Here is a 26,454-nt window from a genome sequence, read left to right as displayed (position 1 = left end):
AGCCTCTCCTGCTGCTTCCCGCACCAGCTGCCCCACGAAGCCTTTTTCATTCAATCTGCAGCCCGGTGCCGTTGATTTCCATTAACAAGGAGAGGGAGCAGGGGCTCTCCTGGCAGGGGGGGCATTAACGCTGCCCTGCGCCCACCATGGCAGGGGCTGGGCTGCCAGAACCAGGACCTGAAGCTGCTCCAGGTCCCAGGCTGTGCATTTATTTCCATGCAGGACCAGTGGAGCACGGGGTGCTGGGGCACGGGGCTAAATCTGGTGCTCCAGCCCCACGCTGAGCACCAGATTTAGCCCCAGGCGTGTGCATGAAAAGGCATCTCCGAGGGACAAGCCCCAGCAATGCCCCGAGCTGGCACCTGATGGGGAACTTTGCACCTCCTCTTCCTGCACATTGACTGCCACAATATGGTCATTAATTACATGAGAACTGGCAGTTTCTGCTGTTTTAATTGGAGGACGCTGCCTGTTATCTCCTCGTCTGTGAACATGCCCCACTATTATTTATTTCTTTTTTAACTAAATGTCTCTCTTCCCCACGCTAGGAATTTGGCACGTAAGACACAATGAATTATCTTTTCCCATTAATGGCTGAATTTTCCTTTGGGCATGAAGCAACTGACTGCTCGGTGATGTAACCAGAAGTGATTTCACAGCACTAGGACACATTGTCACTCTCCAGTGGCATTTAGCCGACACTGTGCCACTGAGCGAGTTCTGCTGTTACAGATCTTCAAGAATGGTACAGACTCCACGGAGAGGTTTGGCACGCTCTGGAGGGGGAGCTCCTGAATGTACGGGGTGCAGGGTGTGGTATGTAAAGAGACTGCTGCTCCGTCATTGCCTTCTCAGAAGCAGATTTTGGATTATGAATGAATTAGCCAACATTTTGTGAGCTAGCAGAGCTTTTCTCTGCTGCCTTCTGCACTGAAGCACTTCTGCCAGAGGCAGCACCGTCTGCGTGAGCTTGGTGGCACCCGAAGATTTTGGGACCTCTGTGCAGCAGGACATGGGGCCCACCCAGCCCGGTGACAGCCACCAGATCCCACGGGCAGCCCAGCAGCCGCGGGCACGCCTGCAGGGCACACAAAGAGGTTTCCACCTCGCCTCCTCCTCCTCCTCCTCCTGGCTGGGAGGGTGCAGCCTTCTGTGCCTGGCTGCTTTGTTATTGGGAACACATGGCATTGTCAAGAGAGCTCGATTAAAGGGACAGAACAAACAGGAGGAAGTGGCTTGTGAATGCCAGCGGGAAGCAGAGCAGCACACGCGTGTGCAGGCAGGCTGGCGCTTCCCAAAGACAGAACTGGGACCAGAGAGCACGGCCACAGAGCCCGGCCCTTGCATCAAGCGGGCTCTGGCGAGCACCCCGCGGGGAAGGCGCCCTTGGCTGTGCTCCCAGGAACAAGACAATAAGCGAACACCAACACACCGCGGCTGGGGGACACCCAGGGACCCCGACGTCCCCCTGCGGGGATGGTGCTGCCTCCCCCAGTCCCACGATGAAGCCCCCCTGGCCCTGAGGCTCGCCCTGTGCCCACTCACCTGCACGGCCCCGCCGAGTGCAGCAGCCACCAGCCCCATGGCCATGCTCAGCGTCTGTGCCTCCACTGCAGCGCCGCGGCCCCGTGCCAGGCTGATGCATGCCCGCTGCAGCGTGGCGGCCACGAACTCCTCCACCTGCCAGCGGAGGGGAGAGAGGTTAGGAAGGGAGGGAGGAGGGAAGGAGATGCCCTGAGCAGCCCACCAGGAGCTGCTGTGGGTCCCTTGGCTGTCACAAGCCCTGCTGGGGAGCTGGGGGGCAGCTGGGACCCCGGTGAAGCCCAGCTGTGAATGCACTGAGGGTGCAGGACGACGTGGTGGTGGTGATGGAGGTCCTAAACTGCTGCCCATCCCCGGGGCATTTGCTGTTCCTGGCAGCAAACCCCACACCTTGCTGTCCAAAGCAGCCGAGGAGGTGCCGGGGAGCTGAGCTGCAGGGGGGGCAGTGGCCAAGCCAGGAGCTCCCCTTCTCTCCCCTCTGCAGCCCTCCCCTCCAAGGGAGAAAAGCAGTGTTTGTGAAACACAATACCTCCAACCCAAAGCTAACATCCCCTCTGGTCACAGCAGACAAAGCTGACCCAGGAAGGTGCAGCCAGCCCGGCCCCTGCTGCAGGGCTGGAGGAGTCCACGTGTTCCCCCAGCACCTCCCTGCAGCCCTGGGACAAGCAAGGTCGCATTGGGAGCACGTGGGGAAGCAGAGAGCTAAGATGTTGCTCAGAGGGAGCAAAGGGGGCGGTGGCAACCAGGGAGGAACACGGAGGGTCCCTACAAGATCGTGCTGGAGAAAGGTTTGGGCTTGAAAAATTAAATGAGACAATAGCAGAAGATGAAGACCTGGCAGCTCTGGGAAAGCATCAACTCTGCCGACTGCTGTCATGGACCAAAGTCACCAGCAGCACCAGGCACAGCAGCAAGACATGGAGCTGAGCAGGGATTATCACGGCTCAGATAAACTTCCCCCTAACAAAACAAGGCCTGCCTGCACCCCTCCGCGAGCCCCCCAGGCCAGCACAGCGTCCTGACGCCCGCAGGCACCGAGAGCATTTGGGCATTTCACAGCCAAACCCCTTCGCTGACGAGCTCTGCAGGACTCCCAGCAACTACCCCGATGTGCCAGCTCAGAGGGGTCCCCGAGTGCAGGAAGACAAAGCCAGGGACCAGGCACCACGTGCTCCCCGGGCAGCCGACCCTCGACACAGGCTGCGTGCACACCCCGCCGTTTGTCATTTCCTCTGAATTTTTCTTCCAAGCCAGTAACGATCCCGCTCGGCTGGCTCTGGCCTGCTTGACACTTGGCACCAAGATCTTTGATCCCACAGGCTTCCTGTGTTTCTAATGGAGCTTGAAATTAATACTTCTTTCCCTCCGCTCCTTTGTCTGCTCACTGCGCTGGCGAGCGCTGCTCTGGGCCAGCTCACTGAGTGTGGCAGGAGCCGGGCACTCATTCATGGTGGGAAAGGAATGAATAGCAGCCCTTGCCACTTCACATGCTTGTTGCAAAATAAGAGGAACCCTTTGGAACAGCTCCTCTTTTGGAAAACAAAGCAAAAGGTCCTATTGCACCAGCTCCCCACGCTTCCAGCCTCCTGCCATCACTCAAGGCACCGCAGGCAAGCGAGCGGACTGCTGCCAGCTTCATTAAACGCCCCCCGACTGCAGCAGGGAGCAGGAGACGGGCTCCAAGGGGCTGCAGAAAGGGTGCAGGTACTTTCTGGACTACTAAGACCAAGAAAAAAAAAAAAAGTGATGTTAAACAAGAATGCAAACAAGCTCAGAGCAGCTCGTCTCACAAAGCAGTGACACAAAAGCTGAATGGGTTGAAATTACACTTGGTGCAAAAACAGAAACGTCACAACAACCAGCAGATAGCAGATACCAAAAATTAAAGAAACACTAATATCCACGAGGAATAAAAAGCTCGAAAGATAAAACTCTGAGTGATGTCTCTGTCTTATGCAGAAGAGTGTACTGCAACACCAAGGGAATCAGGTGAATCTCATAAAACTCAACTGTGAGCAGGAAAATGCAGATAAAATATATCGTGCCACTGAGGAGGTCCTCAGCTGCTGCCGCTCCTTGGCTCAGGCTTCAGGCAGACAGCTCCTGCTTGTTCCACCCCTGTTATACACACACCCGCTGCAGAGTGGCTGCAGCAAGAACAAACCCCCTGGAGGAACCCTGTGCTGCAGAAAATGCTTAAAAACACAGCTATGCAGATGCTTGTTTAAACCTGAGGGATCGCTCCTTGAAATATGACCCCTGGTGTTTACTTGTAGGCTGAAGTATAATGGCTTTTTTGTCTGCCTTTTTTTCTTTGTGTGTGTTTCTTTTTACACCAGACACGCTAGACCCAAAAATTCAAACTCCTTCCTCATTTCCCACTCCTGACTTTTTGACCCGGGCAGCAGAGCCAGACCCGCTGGTGACCGTTGGTGTCACTGCGCTGCCACTGCAGAGCACAGCACAGGAGATGCCACTGTCCCAGAGAGGAAAAATAAGAAAACCTGCGCAAGAAGTGACCTGCTTTGGGTTCAGCAAGTCACAGGTAACTAGCACAACCAGGTCACTGAGTTAAGAAGAAGAGGATGAGGAAGTTAAACATGCAAAACGGCCGGTGAACACAGCACTGCCCTGAGCGTGCAACGAAGACAGGACAGGAATTTCCTTCAGTGCTGCGGCAGTGTGGGTTCAGGGAGGACAGAAGCAGCACATTTTAACAACCCTGCTTGGTACCAGGTTCAACGAGCCCTTGAAATTACCGTGGTTAATAGATTTCGCAGATGCACATTCATGAAGACATCTGTGAGTGCATGAACACAGTTATGCCAGCCCTGTTGATATTGCACAGGATGGTGTCTTTTTCAGACACTCGTGACTGACTTAATAAACTGCTTTTTGTGAGGACGTTCTGGTTTTCTCCAGCTGTTTCTTAGTAATCATGCACCTAGGGCCCACTGGCAAAGAGCACCACGATGTACCCCAGCTGCTGCTCCCCATGGGCCCTGCCGTGACCCACCTGAGCAATGTCTGTGAACACGGTGTCCGAGACACTCTCACACAGCGTGGCCACCAGCTGCAGGACCAGAAGCTTCCTCCTCTGCCTGGCGTGGTGCTGCTCCAGCTCCAGCAGACTCCCTCCAGCTGCAGCACCGGGGCTCATCTCTGCCTCGTCTTCTGCAGCCACTTGTGTCAGCGCCTGCCGGAAAGGAAGCACAGGGAGGCACTGGTGGGGCACAGCAAACCAGTTCCAGGGTCACCATGAACCACACTCTCGATGCTGCAGGAGCCACCTCCTTCCCCACGGGCTGACAGTCCTGTGTGCAGCACATCCACATCGCCCACACTTCCCCTCTGCCTGCCCAGCACATGGCAGGAGTGCTCCACCGTGCCGTGCCCGCTGCTCCCAGTAACACAACTGATGCCCAGGCCCCTTTGCCACCTGCCTGTCCCAAGAAAACCATCCCCACGGTGTGCCCCGAGACCTCACCTTCAGGCAGCGGATGAAGAAGTCTCCAGCCAGGCCACTCTTCTGGCAGTGGGACAGCAGCTCCACTAAGCTCTCCACGTAGCACTGCTCCGAGGAAACCTTCTGGTAAAGGGCCTCATCTTCATCGCTGAAACAAGTCACTGTGTCACCACCACAAACACACCCGGAGCCTCGCCAGGGCTGGCTCTGAGCAGCCATGCAGCGAGGTGAAATCCTGCTGCTGCCTCCTGCTAAAATCCCTCGTCCCCAGTGCTTCTCCAGGCCCCTGGCTCCCAGCCCAGCAGCACACAGCAGCTCTGTGACTCCTGCTGCCCCTCTGCCAGGGGGAACATTCAGCACGCACTGTCTGAACACGACATTCTGCAGGAACCCGGGGCACTTTATAGGGGTTTTGTACTTCAAGGTGCAATTTGCTCGGACACTGAAATTAAGATTTCTGTTCTCGTGAAAGCCAGCAGCAGTGCAAGCTGAGTCTGTCATGTCACAGGAGGTGGGGAGAACAAGTCCTGCAGACACCACCCCAAAGGGCACCCAGAGGGTCCCATCACCCCAGCCCCTCTCCCCAGGCAGACCCCAGGGTTTCAGGGCTCAGCAGGGGGCTGGCTCCCGGCTCCCAGCACCAGCCTGCAGAGCACAGCCAGAACACGGGAGCCCGGAGGCAGCTGAGCCAAGCTATTGCTCAGTTAATTTGGTCTACATGATCAAGCAGTCAGCTTATTAATTAACCTGCATTCGTTTAAGAAAGAACTAACAGAAACCATCAGCACAAAACACACGTTCAGTCCACCCATGCTATCCTAGCACTAGCTAATTCATGCAGCAGTCATAACCATAAAAGCAGGGCAGACAGAGGCAGAGGCATGGCCATTAAGGAATAATTTTAAATTACATTCAGTTTAACCAGTGCAAACCCCAGGGCAGACCTTCTTCTAATTCAGGTCAGGAACAGATTGAAATGAAACCAGAATGAGGGTATTTGTACAGGGTTTTGTTACGCTGGGAAGGAAATGGGTGCCCGCAGCTCCCGACGCACCCATGCAGAGCTCCCTGCTGGGCAGGAGCCGTGTGCTCTGCCTGCAGGACAGTGCTGGGCTGTGCTCGTGACGTGCCAAATAACGTAGCTGCCTCTCTTTAAACCAAAAACCTTGCTGCTGAACAGCGCTAGGTTGCACGGCTGGAGTCTAATGGCTGCAGTTTATTTCCCACAGGGCCACGCACTGCCTCTACTTGCAGAGGCCATCTGCAAGAGCAGGAGGGGGGTTCAGTGCCTGGCCTGGCTACTTTGGCACCACCAAGTCCTTGCTGCAACGGTGCCACCTGTGCCCGAGGGATTCCACCCGCTCCACGCAGTCGCGGTCGGCCAAGAGACAGCCCCTGGCTGGAGGTGGAAGCTGCACTCGGGGAGCACTGGGACTGGCGGTGCGTGTCCTGTCCCCAGACACCCCAGAGGCCAGTCCTGGGACTCAGGAGGACACACAGGGCATGCAATGCTCACAGCGTGCTGGTTTTCAGGGCCGAAAGCTCTGCACTACAGATGGGGAGCCCAGAGGCAGCGTGGAGTCCCCACTGCCCCAGTGCACACCACTCAGCCACCCAACTGCCTGGGGGACAAGACAGGCGGGGACAGCATTGCCAGCTTGCCACGAAGGGCCCCAGGCACTGGGCAATGCCTGGGGGCTGCCCCTGTGCCCGCAGTGCTCCAGCAGCTCTCACCTGATGGGCTCCTCCACCGCAACCACGGCGCCTCCCTCGCTGCCCACACGGAAGCAGCACCGCGGGTGGAGGCGGCGCACGCTGCCCTCCAGCCCCGCACAGCCCTCCAGCACGGACAGCGACGTCTCCCTCTCCGACTTCTCCAGGAACCACAGCAGGACCTCCTGGCACGGGGAGCTGGCAGGAGAGAGAGAGAAACATCAACAGTGACCTTGCTCTGCCCGCTGGAGCCCTCTGCGCAGTGCCGCAGCGTGACAGCGCGGCCCAAGGAGAGGGGCAAGGCACGGATGCTCTGCAGTCACCACGGACACTCTGGGATGCTCTGAGCTGAGAGCTCTGGCTAACAGAAGGCATTTGTGTCAGGTCAGAAGGAGCTGAGCAGAACAGCCTGTCCTTCTAGCGGCCACAGCTGGAAGGAGCTGGGTCCTTCAAGACTGCAGCCCAGCGAGGAAGGGAGCGCGCTGAGCGAGCAGCGTGTTTGTGCAAGGACAGCCACTTGCACACAGCCTCACTTCGTGCCGCTTCGTGCCCATCTGACAAAGCACAGAGCTGCCGGCCGTGCCAAGAAAGAGGAAGGAGACGGGGAGCACCGAAAGGTGGCATGGAAAGCCCTGCCAAGGAACAAAGCAGGTTAATGAGATCGAGCAGCGGTGCTGTGCCAGGGGTCTGGGAACCTGAACACTTCCAGGCAGCTGTGGTTTTTGCTACCCCTGCCAAATTCCTGTGTCAAGAGAGCAGCTAGCAGTGACTGTGCTCACTCAGCAGCAGCGTTAACTTGGCGTGTTCTAAGAACGTGCCCCAGTGCTCGCTACTCCTTGAAGTGATTCACCAAGTCGTTAATAATAGCACAGCCCTTTTAGGGGAAACCTCCAGTACCCACGTGCCAGTAACACCAAGGCATTAGTATAAACCCACCGGGAGCGTACGTACATACTAGGCTGGCCCAAACTCAGGGCAGCCCAGGGAAAGCCCAGGAGGAGAATGGGGAGAGGACAGTCACACCTGGTCACTGCTGTCACTGCCACCACGACTGATGCACGTCATGCTCAGCACCGTGTCAGTTGTGGGGGAGCTGCGTGCAGTGCAAGAAACAGCTGCTGAGAGGCAGGTTGTGCACACACCCGAAAAATGATCCCAGACAGGGAAAAGATTATCTTTTTCTTCAGTCAGAGCTCCAGCTGCGGCTTTTTACCATTTCTAATCCTCCTGACACAAACTAAGGCGAGAACTGCTTCCCTGTGCACAGGTCAGGCAGTAAGGTCACGTACCTGGCCTATGCCTGTGGTTGCTGCCTGCTTTTAATGAGCTCTTCAGGGTAAGAAAATTGGTCTTCTCTGCATGTCCATGTAAAGCATGTGCTTTGGAGCCAGGCAGCGCAGAGAAACAAAACCCCAGAAGAAGCAGTGCAGTCCTTCCTTACCGTAAGTATGACACATTCTGCTTGGCGAAGGAATAGAGGCAGAAAACCACTCCCAGGACTGACTGCAGGGATCCCAGCAGCAGGCTGGAGCTGTCATTTCCAACCACGTACACCTACAGAGAGAGAAGGGCACATGGAGAAGAGTCAAACACCTGCGTGGAGCAGAGGGAAGGCCGAGGGAGGCCAGAAGGTGCGTGCACGCAGGACAGCTGCCACCAGAGAGGCTGGCAGAGCATTTACAGCCTCTGCTCCTTTCAGCCTGGAGCCTGATCTCCCCGATTATGCCACGTTCTGTGTTAAAAGCAGCCGTCAGCACCACCTTTCTCCCAGCATTTGCTTAACCACAGCAGGGCTCCAAGCTACAGGAACACTGCAGCGAGCTGCTTGGGAAGTCTGCTGCTGGGGGGTAAGGTCTGAAGATACAGAGAGACGCATTACGCACCTCTGAATTAGCAAATCTTTATGGAAATTGCATTCAAAGCCAAATCCTAAATAGGCAGATCAGTCCCTAGCAGGGCAGATGTGTGCTGAGCTGACCTGGCTTCGAGGAGGCTGCAGGACCCTGTTCCTGTCCTCTGCCCCAAGCAGCCCTTCCTCAGAGCCAGCACCCTCTACCCACTCCAGCTACTATTACCAGGGCACTGTAACCAAGCCCTGCCACTGCCCACGGAGCACAGAAGTCTTATGACATCGGGCTTCCTTTTGAATCCTTTTAAAGAAATTGTCCAAATCTAAAAGCCAGGTAAGACACTTACAGTGAAAGCCATAATGGGAAAGTTTGGTTTAGGAAACTGATAAATATGGAGCTTTGTCTGGCTGGACTCAGGGTTTGTTATGTTTAGGTCCTTTTTTTTTTTTTTTTTTTTCCCCCTCCAGAGTCCATTTCCCTCCATAGCTTTTAGCTTAAAGAAAAGGGGAAGAACCAGACAAATTCTCCAAAGGACTTCTAGCTGTGTAGGCTGGTGAACGATCTGCCCAGAAGCTGCTGTTCCTTCAAACTGGGATGCTCCCCACACCTCCAACCTGCCCACATGGCAAGCAAGTCCCTGCTCCAAGGGCTGCAAGTGCCCTCAGGACAAAGCAAAGGAGCTTTTGCCTGCCAGAGGCAGGGTGACAGCCAGGTAGGAGCCCCAGGAAGATCTTCTTGATAGTGTCTTGGCCTGCTGCATTGATGCAAACCTATGTTTTGCTTGCTCTAATCCCCGTGGAGCCGTTCTTCCTAACCAGAACCTTTTGTACACAAAGCCTCCCTGATGAAGCCCCAAGGATGGTTTCCCACTCAGCATCAAATGACACTTGCTAGGCAAGAAAACCCCACAAATGGCAGGCTGGAGTCTCCGTCCCTAATCTGGCTGCTGTCAGGCCCCGAGCGCTGTGCCATTAGGGCGGGATCCACCCCAAACTCCTGCAGCATTCCCATTGTGCGCAGCAGCCACAGAGCAGCCCTCCAGACTGGTCTCTGCCTGCCAGCTAGTTGCAACAGATCATTAGTACGCAAAATACTACAACAATCACAGCATTTAAGAGCTTAGGCTGCCTAGGGGCATGCCAGGAAGCCAGTCACCAGCTTCTTGAAGCTGAATTCCTGGGCTTGAGATGTCCTCCTTGGCTGGGACGCAGCAGAAAGCTCGGCTGCTACCAGGCAGGGGTGAAGCCTGCAGCGTGGTACTGGTGATACTGGTGGGAAAACGAGGCACAAGGGAAGGTTTCAGAAGAGGGGCCCCACACAACAGCCCTGTTCCCTCACGGGGAGCACAAGCACGGACCCCACCTCCCCCTCCAGTGCCAGAGCCAAGCCCTGCACTGCTAAGCACCCCGCTGCAAAGGAGTCCTACAAGAGCAGGGGCATTTTCCAGTGGGGAACAGACTGATCCACAGGGGTGGAAAGGCTCCCTACCTACATCACTAGGACAAAAATCCTTGCTGGAAGGAGCTCCAGCCTCTAAACCTGCATTGTCCTGCCCACAAGATGTCCTCTAACACAGAAGGAGGGTTACTCATACAACCAGGCTGCAGCCTTTCTCGAAGAAGAGGGTTTCTGCCCATTTTGCTGAACCCTCTCCATGCCCCAGAACCCAATTGGGGTCTGGATGCCAGGCAGGAAAGGTGCTGAGCTCCTGCAGCCCCTCCTGCCTCACAGCCCTGAGGTCTGACCAGCTCCTCCAGGCTGTGTCCTGTCCCACGAGCAGCTTCTGGGGGCAGATCAGCAACTGCCGGACACCCAGCACCTGCTGCTGAGGGATTACCCACCCACAGGTTTTAAAATTAACGTCACGCACACGGAAATCCACGTGTCACGAGGTTAGGCTCAGAAAGGTCCCTGCAAAACAGGCTACTCGTTTTCCTTTACTTAACCTCATGATTTTAGCTCGTCCAAGGGGGCTGGGTGCACTGTAATTCCCTCAGCCACGTACTGCGGGAGCTGTGTGAAAGCTCCCAGCTCCCAGCTCCAGCTGCTTCCCTTCAGACTCGGGCTCAGGCTGCCCTCTGCAGCCCTCGGGAGGCATGAAGGTACTGCTGAGCAGCAGCAGAGGGCAGCAGGCTCTCCCTCCCGCAGGTAAATCGGCCCCACGATGCGGGTTTCACAGCCAGGAAACTGAGGCACGGAGGCACTAAGAGGAGGGTGAACCAGCGACAGCCTGGGAGGAGACCTCGGGCATCCTCTGAAGACTCAGCCCTCACAGAACTCCCTGGGGTCGTTGCTTCCCTCTGATCATCTGCATGCCTCTGATGGAGGCTGACAGGAGAGAAATGCCATTTTTAACAGGGACTGATCACCCAAAGCAACGTGTGCCAGGCCAGCAGCACCTCCTGTGTGTCACTCCACCTGCTCTAGTGTTACCTGGTCTGCAACCCCAGCCCGGGTCCTGAGGCTGTTCTGACAGCACAGCTACCCTGCAGGAAGCAGTCAATGCTGGCAATGCTCAGAAATTCTTGCTGCAGCTCAAGGAGGAAGAGAATGTGACAGCACCATGGGGAATCCTGGCCCCCAGCCCACTGCTCCGACTCTCTCCTTACTTTCATCGCCACACCAGCAAGACGTGGGGAAAAACAACCAGCAAGGGCTCAGTGCCACTCTGTAGAACATTTTCAGGTGAGAATGTTTGAAAGGGTTAAGGCAGTGCCTCTGGTATCCATCAAGGAGCTGCACTCCCTCCAGCGCAGTGCTTTGTTCAAGGTTACTCAGAGCAATTCGAGGCCTTGCTGCAGCACCATGATTGCCTGAGAGGCTGCTTTTGTCGTGGCCTAAAACACACACACACACACGCTGAGCTGCTGAGGAAGTCTCAAACCAGCTCTTTCCCAGAGCAGTGTCCTCACCTCCTCACAGTCCACAACAGACACTCTACCTTGAGCACATCTTCCACACAGCTGCTGAGCTCTGCCTCTGTCACCAGCACCGTCCCTGCTGACAAATCTTCCGCTGCTATCTCTGAAAACAAAGAGGAGAAATATCAGCACCTCCGGGCACCGAGGAGGCTTCAGCAAAATGGCAACCCTTCATGCCCAGCACCAAAAAGCCCACAGAGAGCCCTCTGGCTTCCCCTCCACAAGGGCAGCATGGGAACCACCGAGCCCTTGTTAGCTGTGGGAAATATCCCCGAAGTGGTGGAACCTCTGCAAGGCTACAAGCAAATCAAAGCAGACCACGAGTTTCTGAGGGATTGCTCCCTGGAGAGCTGCTCGGTCGGTGTGGGGAACCGATGGCTCCCATCCAGGAGCCCAGCACAGGACTGTCAGACTGGGAGAGGCTCCCAGAGGGGACGGCAAAAGCCCCACTACTTGACTCTAACACTAATTTGCCTTAATGCTAACAAACATGGTGCACATCCGCACACAGACGGATCCACAACCAGCAGCTTTGGGCTGGCACCCTCAGCAGCCAAATCACCAACATGGGAAAATTCTGGTGGGAAGACAAAGACCACTCAAAGAGGAATCAGACCCTTCCTCACCCCGGGGCTCGACACGGTGCCTCGCCTGCCGTTACCTGCTGCGTCCGAGCAGCGGAGGAGCGGTGCCAGCAGAGGCTGGAGCAGGTATTTCTCTGCCAGCTGAGGGTGCTCTTTCACCATGGTGAGCAGCGTTGTGGTGGCCACTCTCTGGAACTGGCGTGCTGTCAGCTTGTCCTGGATGTGCAGTAAGCCCAGAATCTGGAAGGAAAAGTCCGTGATAGCAGAACAAAGCTTTGCAAATGACTCCTCGCAGCCAACAGCGGAGGAGTCTCTGTGGTGCTGCTTTACAGGCCACTGGGCACAACACCCCAGGCAGAGGAGCAGCTCTGTCTCGTGCACGAGGTAAGGCAGGAGGTGTTTCTGGGCACTGACCCTGCACCATGCCCACAGCTGAAGGCTGGGAGCCAGAGCCCCCCAGCACAAAGCTCCTTAAAGCGAGTGGCCTCATGTGGCCAGGAAGCGTTGCTCAGCATTTCAATAAAATACAGAAAATTCAAGAGCGTGGTGGGAGCACATCCCACTGACAGAGCTGCAGGAAAACTCATCTCCACACTGGGGCAGCCTCAAGCAAGGCAACGTGCAGGTGGTATCGACAGCAGACGCTTGCCAAGCTGGGAACCTGAGAGTGCTCCCATTTTCACATTTGCAGGCAGAGCCAGCATGCCACGGGGAGGGAGGAGGGAAGCACCCACCTGAGGGCACACACGTTTGTAGTAGTCCTCGAGGGAAAGGCACTGCTGAGGGCAGGAAGCCAGGATCTTTGCAACCGCATCACATTTTCTCCAGTCCACAGCTGCTGCTTCAGCATCGGTGCCACCTGCTCCACGCACAGAAAGAGGAAAAGAAAGAGCTCAGCCAGACAGAAAACAGCAGGGACATTTTTGGCTGAACCCATTGTGTCTGGAAAAAAAAAAAATGGATTTTTAGATTTTTAGCTTTTATTAATCTCCTTAAACCAATCATCTTTCAGAAAATGCCTGGGCTTAATGAAGGAAAGGGAAAAATATTATCCAAGGCCTTTGACACTGGAAAACAACGCCTATAAATAGGTGTGCAAGCCAGAAAGTGGAGGGAAGCTACGCTTGGATGCTGCCTTCAGGTTGCACTGGCTGGAAGAGGCTTTGGTGCTGTGGGATTCATCTTTTAAAGAGCAATGCTTAATGCTTAACACAACTGGCAGGAAACAGAGCAGGGGGCCAGGCTGCCAAGGCCCAGCACAGGGCTGCTCCCACTCCACTGCGGCTGCCAACAGCCTAACACCGAGCACTGCTGCACCAAAACCCAACCAGCACAAGGGGCCGTGATGCTAAAAGCTGGCTGGAGAGTTATACCCTGCTCTCTTCCCTAAAAACGGATGGCATACCCCAAGCTAAAGGCGTCCACATTTCAGGAGTCCAACAGCCTTGCCTTACTCAGAAGCAAAACCTGCGTGAGCATTACAGAAGTCAGCTTAGCCTAACAAAAGCGCTCCCCATTTCAGGGCTCGACTGGTGCGAGGTTTTCTGGGCTTCCCATGGGATGAAACGTCTCAGACACATCATCACAGCCTCTTTTAATCTGCAACCCTGGAAACCAACCGCAGCGCCCAAGCACCCTACTCACCGCCGGTTCCCTCCATGATGCCCCGAACCACAGCCTGAACCCCGCTGGGTCTCATCAGCCTTTCTGAGAGCAGCTGGCCACAAAGGCGCCGCAGCCATGCTGGAGCCCGTACAAGCGCTGGCTTTGTTTCTTCCCCAGGAGAGGGACGACTCTGAAAGGAAACAAAGGAGCAGGCTAAGTAGGGTATTCTCCCCAGTGCATGCTCCCGGCAAACCCTCACTAACAGGCCTGCACCCTGCCCTGGAGGACTGGAGACCAGATAGGAGCAGAGGACACAGAAACGTTTTAAATCACTTCATCCAGTGGCACAAAGCAAATTAGGGTTTAATGAGAGACTAACCTTGCTGGGAACATCCTCTCATGCAGAGCTTCCCTCCTTTAATTAAAGTCTCCCAGGGTCAGGCAGCAGCTCTGACCGTCTCATTACTGAAATGGGGCAAGGGGCAGCTCAGGGGACAAGCCAGGGTAATGCACATAAGGGGACAGCAGTGGTGACTCCTGCTACACTAGACACAGCGTAGTAGTGGGGAGGCAGCACCAGGGCTCAAGCAGAGCACTGCACAGGCACAGGTACAAACAGCAACGCTGTTCAGAGGCTGCAAATCCACAAATGGAGCAATTTGAATGTGTGCGCTTGCTAGGTAGGACACATGGAGCAAGGCTGGCAATGTCACGCTGCAGCAGGACATCAGCTTGACTCTGGTCTGACCAGGAAACCCTGGCTTTTGGGTGAGCCACAGCATCTACTGAGGGTGCTGACCCCCGTGAGCTCCTCATGCAGCACCTCTGCAGCACTTGCACATAGGATGGCAGATTCTGCCTGTCCAGGAATTGCCTTCAGTCCCAGCCAGAGGATAGAGGATGTGCCACAGGCTGCTCTGAGTGCAATCCAGCAGCTGCCTCTGCAGACAGCACAGCACCTATTTCCCATTTCCTTCTCCCCACCGCCGTGAGGCAGCCTTTGAACAGACCACGAGCAGCAGCCGGTGCTGAGGCAGCAGCACGTCACCCTGCAGACTGCGTGCTGACCCTCCATGCCATGCAAACAGGCAGCCCAGGGGACAGCAGGTGCTTTGCTTGGCCATCGTATTCCTGCTGGGACGCGGGATCCGTGGCTGCCCCGCATCGGGACGGTTCCGCTGCAGCCAGTACCTGCTTGGGGCCGCCCTGCAGGACGAGCAGCTCCCGCACTGCCAGGGGCTGGTAGACACGGTCCAGGATGTGCTGCAGGGCCTCCCGGCTCTGTGCTCGCTCCACTTCCGAAAGGCCCTGGAAAAAACAAGCCCTGAGGTGGTGAGGGCAGCCCGGCCGGGGGTGCTGCACCCACACACGGGCTGGCACCCAGCTCCCTGTGGCACGGTGCTGCCGGCGGCGTGGTGCTGGTGCCCCTCGAGCCCTCCTTCCCAGACTGTATATATACAATGCTTTAACCTCTTATTTCACACTCAGACCAACGTGGCTCAGCACCAGCCACCACAGAGGGCAGCTGAACGGGTGCTCCGAGGGCACCCCCTGCACCGGCCACCCTGTGAAGCAGCACCAAAGCAACAGGACAGGCGTAGGGGAGCGCGATGCTCAAGCCCACCGACCTCACTGTGGGCAGCGGGGCCGTGTCCCAGCAGGCAGAGCCCGGCGAGGAGGAGGCCGAGGTGGTGCGCGAGCAGCGGGCCGCCCAGCGCAGGGTGCTGGCACAGCTCCACAAGGGCTCCGGTGGCGGCACGGAGCCGGGCCCCACGGGTCACCCCCGGGGGTGGCGGAGGCAAGGGTGGCCCGGGGCGCTGCCCCACACCCGGGGGCAGGTAGGGCGCCAGCCCCAGCCCCACGGCGGCCCCCAGCGCCCTCCGCAGCGCCCGGCCCTGCGCGGCGCTCAGTGTATCGGCGGCGGGCGGCGGCGGGGCACCGGGCACGGCGGCGGGGGCGGCGGGAAGGGCGGCCAGCGCCAGCAGCCGCTCCTTGAGGCACAGCAGCAGCGCCAACACCGCGCAGGCGGCGGCCCAGCCCGGTTCGCCTTCGCCATCCTCCGCCCCGGCCGCCAGCTCCGGTGCCCGGGCCAGCACGGCGGAGCGGAGGCCGCGCAGCGCCGCCCAGCCCGGCTCTCGCCGCAGCCTCTCGTTCAGCTCCGCCGCGTTGCTGAGCACCGTCTCCAGCCGCAGGGCGCCCTCCGGGCCGGGCCCGGCCGCGCCGCCCCGCTCACCGGGCCCCGCGGGCTGCCCCAGCAGCAGCTCCAGCGCCTCCAGCACCCGCCCCGGGGCCGGCTCCCCGCCGCCCGCCATCTTGGGGCCGCCGTGCCGGGGAGGGGAGGGGCGCGCGGCTCACCCGCCGCCATCTTGGGGAGGTCGGGGGAAGGGGAGGGGCGCTGCCGCCCGCCGCCATCTTGGGGGGATGGCGGAGGGATGGGCAGGACGGCCCCGCCCGCCGCCATCTTGGGCAGGTCGCGGCGCCATGGCGGGCCCGGCCCGGCGGAGCGGTACCGGGGCAATACCGGGACTCGGCGTGGCCGCCCGGAGCACCGGGAGCCCCGGCGGGGCAGGTGGTTGAGGAGAGCTGCCGCCCTGTGTGCCACCGCATCCCCGCAGCCGGCTGGGGGTGGCTGGGGCTCAGCCTTGTCCATACACAGAGCACAGGTTCTGGCTGCAGCCAGCAGCTTGTGGAGAGAAATTAGCGTTTTGTGTGAAAGGAGAGGAACACCAAGCAGTAAACACGTTACAAAGCACGCACATCAGCACTTCACTTGGCCCAGACTGTAACCAGGGTGGTTGCAACTCCTGTACCTGCCCCTGTGGTTGCAGAGAGGCACGCAGGCACTGTGGGGCACGTTATTCCTCTGCCTTCTGCTTCCTTTAAAGGGCAGGGCTGCTCTGGAGAAAACAGCAATAATTACAGGGCCGGGCAAACATTACCGATAACAGCCTCGCCTGCGCTGCTGGGCCCGCGTGGGTCGGGTGTTAGGCTGGGCACGCAGGGTGCAGCCACCGCGATAAGGCACGAAGTGCAAGCCCAGCTTTCACCCTGCCTCCTGCTCCCCCTCTCCCCAGGGCCCGTCCAGGCAGATGGGCAGTAAGGTAAAACCTTGTGGTGCTGCGAGCTGCCAGCCACAGCTCTTATCAGCCCCGGTGCTGAGAAAACACGTGCTCTGTAATGGATCCCTCCCTCCCCGGGTAAGATTGTTATGAAGAGCAGGGGCTTCAGCAAGCGCTCGCTTTCTGCACTTGGGAGGCAGCAGCGGCCGTGGCCATAAGAAGAAGTCACGGCAGGGCAGACCTGCCTCTCAGCACGGCCACAGGCAGGGCAGCTGGCAGAGCTACACACAAAGAAATGGGCTTCTCATTTTATTAAAACAACGTATTATTTCAGTTTTATATAAAAAACGTACAATCAATTAAAACTAGACAATGGCTGGGCTCCCAGCCTGCATCAGACCCTTTTCCCGTTTTCAAAATACAAAACGTGGCAACAGCTAAACACAGTTCAGAATTTAAGTAAAGCTGTTTGATTTCAGAAAGCGCCTTCTATTAACAGCACAATAATTACACATAATATGACACAAAAGGAAATAATATAATCTGGTATACAGAAAAATAGAAATCTGCCTGCAAGTACTATATCAAATATAATTCCCTCATGTATCACAGAAAGACAATGGCACATCATTAATCAGTGTTTATAGATCATCCACCCGGCATCGGCACATGCTTGAGCAGCTCCACACAAAAGCTGGACGTGGGGCCATCCCATTCCCTGAGCGTGGCTGGCTGCCAGCATGGCCATGATTTCAGGTCTGGGAGCGCGAGGTATTTTGGAGAGTGCCACAGAAACCCCTTCCTTCCGCAGCAGAGGGGGAGAGGCGGTGGGGGCCTCTCCTCGATGAAGGAGAAGTGCTGAGCACCAGCCGAGGGCCACTGCAGGATTTGGGCATGGGGAGGCTGGGAGCTGATCCAGGAGCACCTCAGCTTCGGGACAAGGAGTGCCTACTGCCAGCCTCCCGCGTCCCCCCAGGGAGCCCCAAATGGCACCATAGCCTGCATGGAGCTGAGGGGGACCAGGAAACACACGGGTTCCCCAAAACACTCAAGCCCCAGCAATCCTGAGCTTTATCTGCACTGAAGGAGAGGGATGTGAGTGATGGATCCAGGGATGTCAGAGGGGGCTTTGGCCACCCACCACGTTCTGGCGAGGGCCAGTGCATGTCCAAGAAATGGCAAGAGCTGCTTTCGCTGCGTGGCTGCAGGCCAGCAGGAGGGCCAGGGCAGCCTAGTCGTCATCCTCCCCGCCACCATAGAGCTCAGCGAGCTTCTTGAAGCGGTTGCCCCACTCGTTGAGGTAGTCGTAGTCCTGGTCCTGGTCGGAGTCAGAGGAGTTGAGGGAGCTGAGCGAGGCGGCCTCCGAACCGCTGCCCTCGTAGTCGAACACCAGCAGGGAGTCGTAGGGGGGGGCCGTGGGGTCCGTGTCAGCCGCCTTCAGGTTCTGGGGAGGCAGAAGAGGAGCTCAGCTCCCAGCCTCTGGCCAGGGGCTCCACCGTCCCCCACCGATGGGTACTTGTCCCCACTGTGGCCCCGCAGGACGGCAATACATGCAGCCCAGGGGTGCTGGCACAGACAGAGGGAGCTGTGGCAATGTGCACTGCACCTCTGCCCCAGGGCAGGGCACGGGGCTGGGCTCACCTCATCGATGAAGTTTCCAATCTCATCAGGGTTGGCAGGCCGGGGCCGGTACTGGGGGGCTGCCATCAGGGGGGGGGCCACGTCATTGCGGATCACCTCAGGGCGGGCATCCAGGCCGCGGTGCAGCTGGCTCAGGTCGTAGTCCTGTGTGGGGACAGAGACGGGGGGCATGAGGGGACAGCAAGACTGCGCTCAAGGGATGGCCTCAGGCAGTGCTGGAAGGACCAGGGGCTTGCGGGGGACTGGGTAACCGACTGGGGAGCCATGCTGCCACCCGCTGTGGGGACAGTGCTGTGGAGAAAGAACCCCATGGGCAGGACTGTGGCCCAGCACCCCGTCCCACCTGGTCCTCCTCGCCGCCACCCTCCTCGTCGTAGTGGTAGACATTGTCCCGCATGTCGTCCTCAGGTGGCAGCAGCGGCTCCTTCACTACCTTCCTCCTCCTCACAAAGAGCAGCAGCAGCAGCAGCAGGACTGCGAGCAGAGGGCATGGCGTCAGCGCCATGGGGTGAAAGCGGCCCCATCCCTGTCCCCACCCCACAGTACTCACTCAGCAGCGCCAGGATGCCGCCCAGGATCCCCAGGATTGCGGGGACACCCAGGCCAGTGGCGATGAATGCTCTCCGCTCACAGTTTTTGGTTGCCCCTTCGCAATCGCACACCTGGGCTTTGACTTCTGTGACTTGCGCCTTGCCCTGGCTGTCCGTCAGCCTCAGGAAGACGCTGTACTCCCCGGGCTCCAGCTCCTTATTCAGTTTCAGGAGCAGCGAGTCTTGTGTGGGAAAGACAGGGCTTGGGGTCAAGGTGTGTCCCAGCTCCCACATCTGGGGACACCCTCAGCACCCGCAGGGCTTTGCCGCGTGGCAGTGCCACCATGGGGACCTGTAGGAGCTCCAGGGGCATTCAGGGTGGCTCAGGGGGATCTGGCTAGGATGCGGCCCTTGCTCAGTGTCCCCCCACTGCCCTGCGCCACAGGTGGGTGGCTGGCACGGACCCCACGGCACCTACCTTGGCCAGACATTATGACACTCCAGTTGGTGCTGGAGCCGTGCTCCAGCGCTGCCTGGAACGGGTAGGTGTTTGGGGGCAGGTCCTTGTCGACGATGGTCAGCGTCTGCTCCTCGGGCTGCCGGCTGCAGATGTCGAAGATGCGGGGCTCCGGCGTGGGCCCGTTGTCGTTCACGTCCTGGAGGAGCAGCAGCAGCGTCCCCGTGCCCGTTGCGTCCGGCACCCCTGCGGAGCTGGGCGTTAGCGAGGTGCCTGCAGCCCGTCCCGGTGTCCTGCACGGCCACCCCGTGTCCCCGCAGCCCCCACAGCGCAGTGCAGCGCGTCCTCACCGTTGTCCACGGCCAGGACGATGGCCTTGTAGGTGCTGTTGATGGCGTGCACCGACTCGCGGTCCAGCGGCTGGGCGGCCGTGACGATGCCGTTCTCGGGGTCGATGGCCAGCCACCCCGCGGGGTCGCTGCCCATGCGGTACCTGGGCAAGCGAGGGTCAGCGGGGGGCTTGGTGCCCAGCCTGGCCCCTGTGGCCGGGCGGGACGGGGCACGCAGCCCTCGCGCCCCCAGCATCGCCCCCACTCACGTGATCCTGTTCCTCTGGTTCTTGTCGGGGTCCTGGGCCGTGTAGGAGGTGACCTCGTGCCCCACCGGCAGGTCCTCCGACACCTCCACCCTCTTGACGGGGGGCACGAAGACGGGGGGCTCGTTCACATCCCTGACGAGCACCAGCACGCTGGCCGAGGAGAGCCCGAGGGACACGGAGAGGGGGACCACGTTCTCCACCGTCACCACGAGGTCGTAGCGGTTCCTGGTCTCGTAGTCCAGGCCCTGGAGGCGGCACAGAGGAGCTGGGCTGGGAGCGGTGCTGGGGGGGACGCGTCCCGCACGGGGCAGCCCCGGGAGCCCCCAGACCCACCTTGGCAGTCCTCAGGATGCCGTCGTTGGTGTTGGGGTCGGTGGCGATGCTGAAGGCGCCGTCCTGGTCCCCGCTCTTGATGCGGTAGACGGCTTGCCAGGCCGGGGAGCCCGGCATGTCCTGGTCCGTCACGTGCAGCCTGGCCACCTCCAGCCCCACCTCGTTCTCGGGCACCGTCCCCTCGTACTGCGGGAGGGGCGCAGGGACGGTCAGCGCGGTGTGGGGCCGGGGGCAGCGGGGGAAGCGGCTCGCGGGAGCCGGCATGGGGGGGAGCTCGGTACCATGGTGGGGTCGAAGATGGGGATGTTGTCGTTGGCATCCGTGACCTTGATGACGGCCGTGGCGGTGGTGGACAGCCCCTTGCCCTCCTGGTCCGTGGCCCGGACGATCAGCGTGTAGTTGGGGGTGGTCTGCGAGCGGAGAGCAGCGCGGTCAGGGGCGCCCCGCGGCCGCTCCCACCATGGGTGTGCTGGGACACGGCCGGGCGCCCACCTCGCGGTCCAGCCCCGTGCCGAGGACGCTGATGACGCCCTTCTGGGGGTCGATGGTGAACATCTGGGGGTGCGGGCGCGCCGGCTCCTGGCTGACGATGGAGTAGCTGACGATGCCGTTGTCCACGGTCACCGCGTCGTCTGCGTCCGTGGCGTTCACGGTCATCACGGAGGTGCCTGTGCAGGGACAGGACGGGACGAGGAGACGTCACTCACGGGACGAGCCCCATGGGCGCCGCCATTGGCCTGGTGCAGATCCATCCCAGTGTCCCGGGGTCCCCCCACCCCCACCCCACGCACCCGGCTTCGCGTTCTCCTCGATGTAGCCGACGAAGACCTGCTTGGTGAAGACGGGCTTGTTGTCGTTCTGGTCCATCACCGTGATGATGATCTCCATGGGGTCCTCCACGGGCTGCCCGTTGGCCGACACGGCGTGGGAGAAGAGCTGCGGGGGCACCGTCAGTGGCGTGGCCCCCTCGGGACCCCCCGGCGCCCCCAGCCCCGGCCCCCACTCACGACATATTTCTCGATCTCCTCGCGGTCCAGCGGCTGCGTCACCTCCAGCCACCCCGTCTCACGCTCGATGGTGAAGACGCCCACGGGGGGGCTGTCCGCCCCCTGCCCCGTGATGCTGTAGAAAACCTTGGTCTCCTTGTCCTTGTTGGATTTGATCTGGGGGCGAGGCGGGGGGCTGTTAGAGGGGCCTGGTGCTCCGCAGAGGTACCCGCGTCCCCCCTGGGGCTGCTCAGCCTGGCTGCAGGACCTGGCGCTGGCTCAGCCCTCGTCCCCACACCGTGGGGGCCACGTACCTGCACCAGCTTCATGGGGAAGGGCCCCCGGTGGTTCTCGGGGCAGCTGATGGGGGGGATGACCCAGTCCCTCTTCTGCCTTCGGAGGCCGGGGCCGGACTCGGGGAACAAGATCATGTAGGGCTCGTCACCCTGCAGGAACAGCGATTTGTCCCGGTGCCCACGGGAGCGCCAGGCAGCCGGCGGCACCCACTGCCCACCCCGCAGAGGGGCTGTGCTGAGCACAGGCACGGGGACCACGCTTCACCTGGTTGCTGCGGCGCTGTTGCCGCGAGCTGCGCTTCTCCACGGTCACCCAGGCCGAGTGCCTCTTGCCCGTGGCATCCAGGGCGGAGACGTTGAAGCGGATCTTCTGCCCGCGGAGCTGCAGCGGCTGCCTCGTCTGGAGGATGCCGTCCTCGTCCACCTCGAAGCGCGGGTCGGCTGGGACGTGCACGGCCTGCGGCTGCCCAGCACAGCCCGAGAACAGCACTGGGGACAAGAGGAGCGGGTGGGCTGCATGGCACCGTGCCTGGCACACCCCTGCCATGGGGAACAGCCCCCCGCGTGCTGTGTCCCTGCTGCACACCCCAGTAACCACCAGGGCTGGGGCACAGGGGCTGCCAGTGCAGGATCCTGCACTGCAGGCAGGGGGGTGGCAGTGCACCAGTGCTTGGGGACCCCTGGGGGTCACCGAGCCTCCTGCATGGCCGGGGATTTGGGGTATGCATCTGCAGTGGGCTTGTGACCCGCTGCAGGACAGGGGCATCAGCCTGTGCGATGGGGAAGGTGCTGCCCCCGGTGCACCCAGGGGGATCCTTGGGGACAGAGCAGGGAGATGGCACCCTGCTGGGGCCACAGTACGAGCCCTCACACTGGTCTGGCACTGGTCTGGTACTGGTCACAGCTGGGGCTGGCGTGCTGGAGACAAGGACAGCCCGAGGGGGGGGGACAGCGCGCAGCACGGCAGCGATCAGCAGGCATCACATGAGCGGGGCCGCGCAGCCGGGAGCTCCCTGAACAAACGCTCCTTTGTCTGGGGGATGTTTTGTTTGAGCCAGCAGCACCCAGGCTGGGTCCCCCCCACCGGCAGAGCCACCCCCAGCCCCGGCACGACCGCGGCTCGGGCAGGAGGCACTCGGTGGTGCCGTGGGATGGCGACGTGCCCAGGGTGGGATGCACAGAGCTGGGGCAGCCCTTACTGCCGGGCCCTTTCCACCATCCCTCGGCACATCAGCCCACGTGCAGCCCAGCAATTCAGAGCCGACGGTGAGTGGAAGGCGATAGCAGAGCTGGGCTGGGGGCTGCCACCGTGCCCCCGACCCAGCGGGTGCGATGCCAGCCCGGCCCCCAGGTGGGTCCCGCAGCCAGGCCGGGGCAGCCGGTGAGGCCGGCTGTGCAGGGACACGCCGGGGCAGGCCGGGCGCTCCCGCACCGGGGGCTGGCAGCGGGGAGGTGCCGCAGCCCCCGCGGGCACCCGGGACCTGGCACGGAGCCGGCCGGGTGCAGCGAGCACCCAGGGTGCAGCTCAGCACCCAGCCCCGCACCGGCTGCGTGCAGGGAGCGCAGGGAGCGCGGTGAACGCAGGGAGCGCGCCGTGCCGAGCGCGCGCTCCCCATGGCTGTGCTCAACCTGTTTTTCCAGCTCAGCACTTGAAAAGCCAACCCCTCCCCGCCCCGTCCTCCCCGGGGGCATGCAGCCATGGGGCCTCAGCAAGGCGTGGGGCAGGGGGAGGCGGTGGGGCTGGGGGCAAGTTTGGGGGGCTCCCGAAGCGCAGGGTGCTCCACGCCTTCATGGACCCTCACCTGCCACTACCCACGGGGCCAAAATCACCGAATTACTGACTGCTGGATGGGGCGGGGGGGAGCACCCCGCACCCCCCGGATTGGGATCAGGGGACCGTGGTGCCTGGCAGCCCCCAAGCCACCCCACAACCCGCTGTGACACAGGAAGGTGTCTCGCCAGGGCTGGGCACAGGGTGAGTCACGGGCCCGGCCAAGTGCCACCACCCCAGGACAACCGGGTGACAACCGGGTGCCACCACCCCGTGTCCCCACACGGTTGCGCAAGCGCGGTGGCTGCACTGGGGCAGAAGCCAGCAGTGGCGGAGGGGGGGGGGACGGGATAAACACCAGCTCCGGGCAGCGCGGGTGAAGGCGCCGTGAGCCGCACGTCCCGCCCAGGCGCTCCCCCTGACGTCACCGAGTTTCGCCGTGACTTCAGAGTCTCGAGGTTTCTCCCACCCGGGGCTGATTCAGGACCTGCGTAGTTGGGCATCATCCGCCCCCGCCAGAGACCCACATCCCCCTTCCCCCCCAAATGGGGCCGTATGCTCACGTCCCACAGAGCTGGGGGCTCCCTCAGGGCTCCTCCCTGGGGTTCTGCCACCCCGTGCCCTGCCCGGGGACCCCTCGCCCATGGGCAAAGCAGCACACGAGGCTGAGCGCGGCCACAGGGTCCCGGTCCCATCCCAGGGCCGCCAGGCGGGTGCTGCCATCCTTCCCTCGGGGCGTGGGACAGCCGCAGCCCCAGCACCCACCGGAAACCGAGGCACTGGGCAGAGCTCCTGCTGCCCGCATTAACGCGGAGGAAATTGCTCCTTCCTCCACCGAGCTTTTTCATCAGCGTGCCAGGGCGGCTGCACCGCCGTCGGGAGGCTCGGAGCCGCAGCAGCAGCCGGCCCAGCCCCTGAAGCGCTCGGAGAGGCAGGGCCCCACGCTGCCTCTTGCCGCCCCAGCGCCGCGCGGGGCCTATCCAGACCTGTCTGAGGCACAACACAGCGCTCGACTCATCAGCTTAATTACAGGCCAGCTCGTCAGCCTGCCGCACCGCAGCCCGGCCGAGGCCTTTGAAGCACTGCGTGGCACAGAGGGCAGCATCCTGCCCCACTGAGTGTCCCCCTGAGCGGCTGGGTATCACCGTGGCACAGCCAGGCATCACCACAGCACCACTGGCACGCACGGGCTGACACAGGCACCCGTCCGCTTCCTTCCTCCTCTGTCCCAAGCCCCGAACTGGGACGCAGGGGATTTCCAGCTGGCCCCGCTGCAGAAACCAGCCCTGTGCATCCCGGGGGTGCAGAGGGCCACGCAACTGCCCGTCACCCTGCCATCAGGCACAGCCCGAGCAGACGCAGGCTCCTGGTGCTGAGCGCTTTTGTTAATGATCAACCAGAAAGCAAACATGTATGGAATGCGTTCGCTGCAGTGCAGGGTCCAGCTCCCTGCACTGAAACTGCCAGCGCAGGTGAAACTCGGCCTGAAACTGAAGGCACAGGGGCCCCGCTGCAGTGCTCAGCGCCCCTCAGCCCCCTCTGGCATCGCTGCCAGCCACTGACCCCAGCAAATTGTGGCCAAGCCACTGCCCCGCAGTGCTGGGAGCCAGCAGGACCTCGGTGCTGGGAGACGAAGAGCGTGGTGGGGACACAAACACCCCAAAGCAACATCTCCTCAACACCCCAATTTCACAGCCACCCCTTCGGCACCTCCAGAACCGCCTCCACCCGTGCGTGGCTCCACATCGAGCCGGGTGCTTGGTGCCCCACGCAGAGGCACCGCCAGCCCGTGGGGAGGCCACGCATGGCGGTGGGGCTCCGCACCCCACGCCCAGGCCTGCCGGCCCCGACAGGTCTGCGCCTGAGTCAGCGCTGCCGGGAAAGGCGCCCGCTGCCCCCGCACGCCCTCGCCCCGGTGCTGCCGGCCCCGGCACCTGCAGCGCCCCAGCTCCTCGCCGTGCACCGACACGTAGGCACGGCCCCGGCCCCACGCAGCCACGGCTTTGTGCCTCGTTTTGCCACCCTGGCCACCCATCCCTGTGACCACGGCCCTGCGCCACCTCGCCGCACACCGAGCCCAACCCCACGGGCACTCCGCCAGCCCCGTTGCCACCCTTGGTGCCAGGCACCAAACCCAACCCCACACCTCCACAACCCCCCAGCACACCCGCTTGTCCCCACAATCACAGCCCCGTGCCATGCCAGCAGTGGGTTGTGGGGCTGCATTCCCACCCTTGTGGTCCCCCTCCACCCCTGTAGGACCCTACCTCGTCCCAGCACCTCGCCGGCCGCCACGCTGTCCCGGGGCACGGTGAAGGTGAAGGTCTCCGCGGCGAAGCCGGGCTGGCAGGGGGCTGCCTCGTCGCACCGCCGGCCGCCCACCTGCCCGGAGAGAGGTGTCAGCGTGGCCACCGCCACCCCATCCCCTCCAGTCCCTTCCAGTCCCCTCCTGTCCCGTCCCCCTCACCTGGAGCAGCAGCAGCAGCAGGAGGGGGAAGCAGAGGGGGCCCATGGAGCCCCGCTGCCGCCCCATAGCTCGGTGCCGGTGCTGGACGGTGCGGGACGGTGCTGGACGGGACGGGACGGGACGGAGCTGCCGAGCGCTGCCGCCGCCGAGCCGCAGGTGAAAGCGGCACCGCCCGCAGGTGCTGCGACCCCGCCCCGCCCCGCCCCACCGGGAGGCGGCCCCCCCCCGGTCCAGCCCCGGTCCCCCCAACCCCTCCCGGTCCTTCCCCCAAGGCCCCGGGGAGCGGCCCCGGCACCGGCACCCTCCGGTCCTGGACCCCCAGGGGAGCCTCGAGGGGGTGGCTCTGGTGAAACCCAGGCAAGAAGCCCCCCAGGGACCCCCCCCCGGGGACCTTACGGCACCCCCAAGCAGGGGGGAACCCCCTGGTGCCACCGCCTCCTCCTGCCCCACAGAGCACCCAGCGCTGGCCCCAGGAGCGGGGTCAGGGGCTGAGCCCCCCCTGTAGGGAAGCAGGCAGCACCCCCCCAGCACCCCCTGCCCCGGGGGGAGCTCTGGGCTGTGTTAATGCAGCGCTATCAGTGCTTAGAGTGGGCAGCGGGGGGGTCGCTGGGGATGGGGAGCTCTGGGACCAGTCC

The 26,454-nt window shown here is 61.1% G+C and overlaps 2 protein-coding genes across 2 annotated transcripts in view; both read right to left on the bottom strand.

Annotated features, from left to right (window-relative positions):
* TANGO6 (transport and golgi organization 6 homolog) overlaps window positions 1-16,142 on the bottom strand; it is a 30,169-nt gene extending 14,027 nt beyond the window's left edge. The window contains 12 exon segments of the mRNA XM_032195610.1: window positions 1,546-1,680; window positions 4,559-4,738; window positions 5,030-5,156; window positions 6,743-6,919; window positions 8,163-8,275; window positions 11,513-11,595; window positions 12,154-12,316; window positions 12,811-12,935; window positions 13,721-13,871; window positions 14,873-14,989; window positions 15,310-16,038; window positions 16,041-16,142. Of these exon segments, the coding sequence (XP_032051501.1) occupies window positions 1,546-1,680; window positions 4,559-4,738; window positions 5,030-5,156; window positions 6,743-6,919; window positions 8,163-8,275; window positions 11,513-11,595; window positions 12,154-12,316; window positions 12,811-12,935; window positions 13,721-13,871; window positions 14,873-14,989; window positions 15,310-16,038; window positions 16,041-16,142 (2,202 nt within the window).
* A 1,829-nt stretch (window positions 16,143-17,971) lies between these two features.
* Window positions 17,972-25,885, bottom strand: LOC116493989 (cadherin-1-like). The gene is made up of 16 exons (XM_032195683.1): window positions 25,820-25,885; window positions 25,620-25,734; window positions 21,848-22,070; window positions 21,600-21,738; window positions 21,307-21,462; window positions 21,091-21,235; window positions 20,792-20,967; window positions 20,581-20,709; window positions 20,300-20,485; window positions 19,967-20,211; window positions 19,719-19,861; window positions 19,390-19,614; window positions 18,932-19,153; window positions 18,725-18,855; window positions 18,382-18,525; window positions 17,972-18,184 (listed from the first exon to the last, which is right to left on the bottom strand). Exons 1-16 carry the CDS (start codon window positions 25,883-25,885, stop codon window positions 17,972-17,974), a joined length of 2,658 nt encoding a protein of 885 aa, XP_032051574.1.
* Window positions 25,886-26,454: the final 569 nt, after the last annotated feature.

The sequence above is a fragment of the Aythya fuligula genome, chromosome 12, assembly GCF_009819795.1.
Source record: "Aythya fuligula isolate bAytFul2 chromosome 12, bAytFul2.pri, whole genome shotgun sequence".
Taxonomy (NCBI): domain Eukaryota; kingdom Metazoa; phylum Chordata; class Aves; order Anseriformes; family Anatidae; genus Aythya; species Aythya fuligula.
This window is presented reverse-complemented; position numbering and strand designations above follow the sequence as displayed.

Excerpts from the sequence above, each read along its gene's own strand:
- LOC116493989 (XM_032195683.1), bottom strand. The coding sequence starts at position 25,885 with ATGGGGCGGCAGCGGGGCTCCATGGGCCCCCTCTGCTTCCCCCTCCTG. Across the intron at positions 20,968-21,090 it reads CGAGGAGAACGCGAAGCCGG|GCACCTCCGTGATGACCGTG; the intron begins GTGCGTGGGGTG and ends GTCCCTGCACAG. Across the intron at positions 18,526-18,724 it reads GTGGCGGCGAGGAGGACCAG|GACTACGACCTGAGCCAGCT; the intron begins GTGGGACGGGGT and ends GTCCCCACACAG.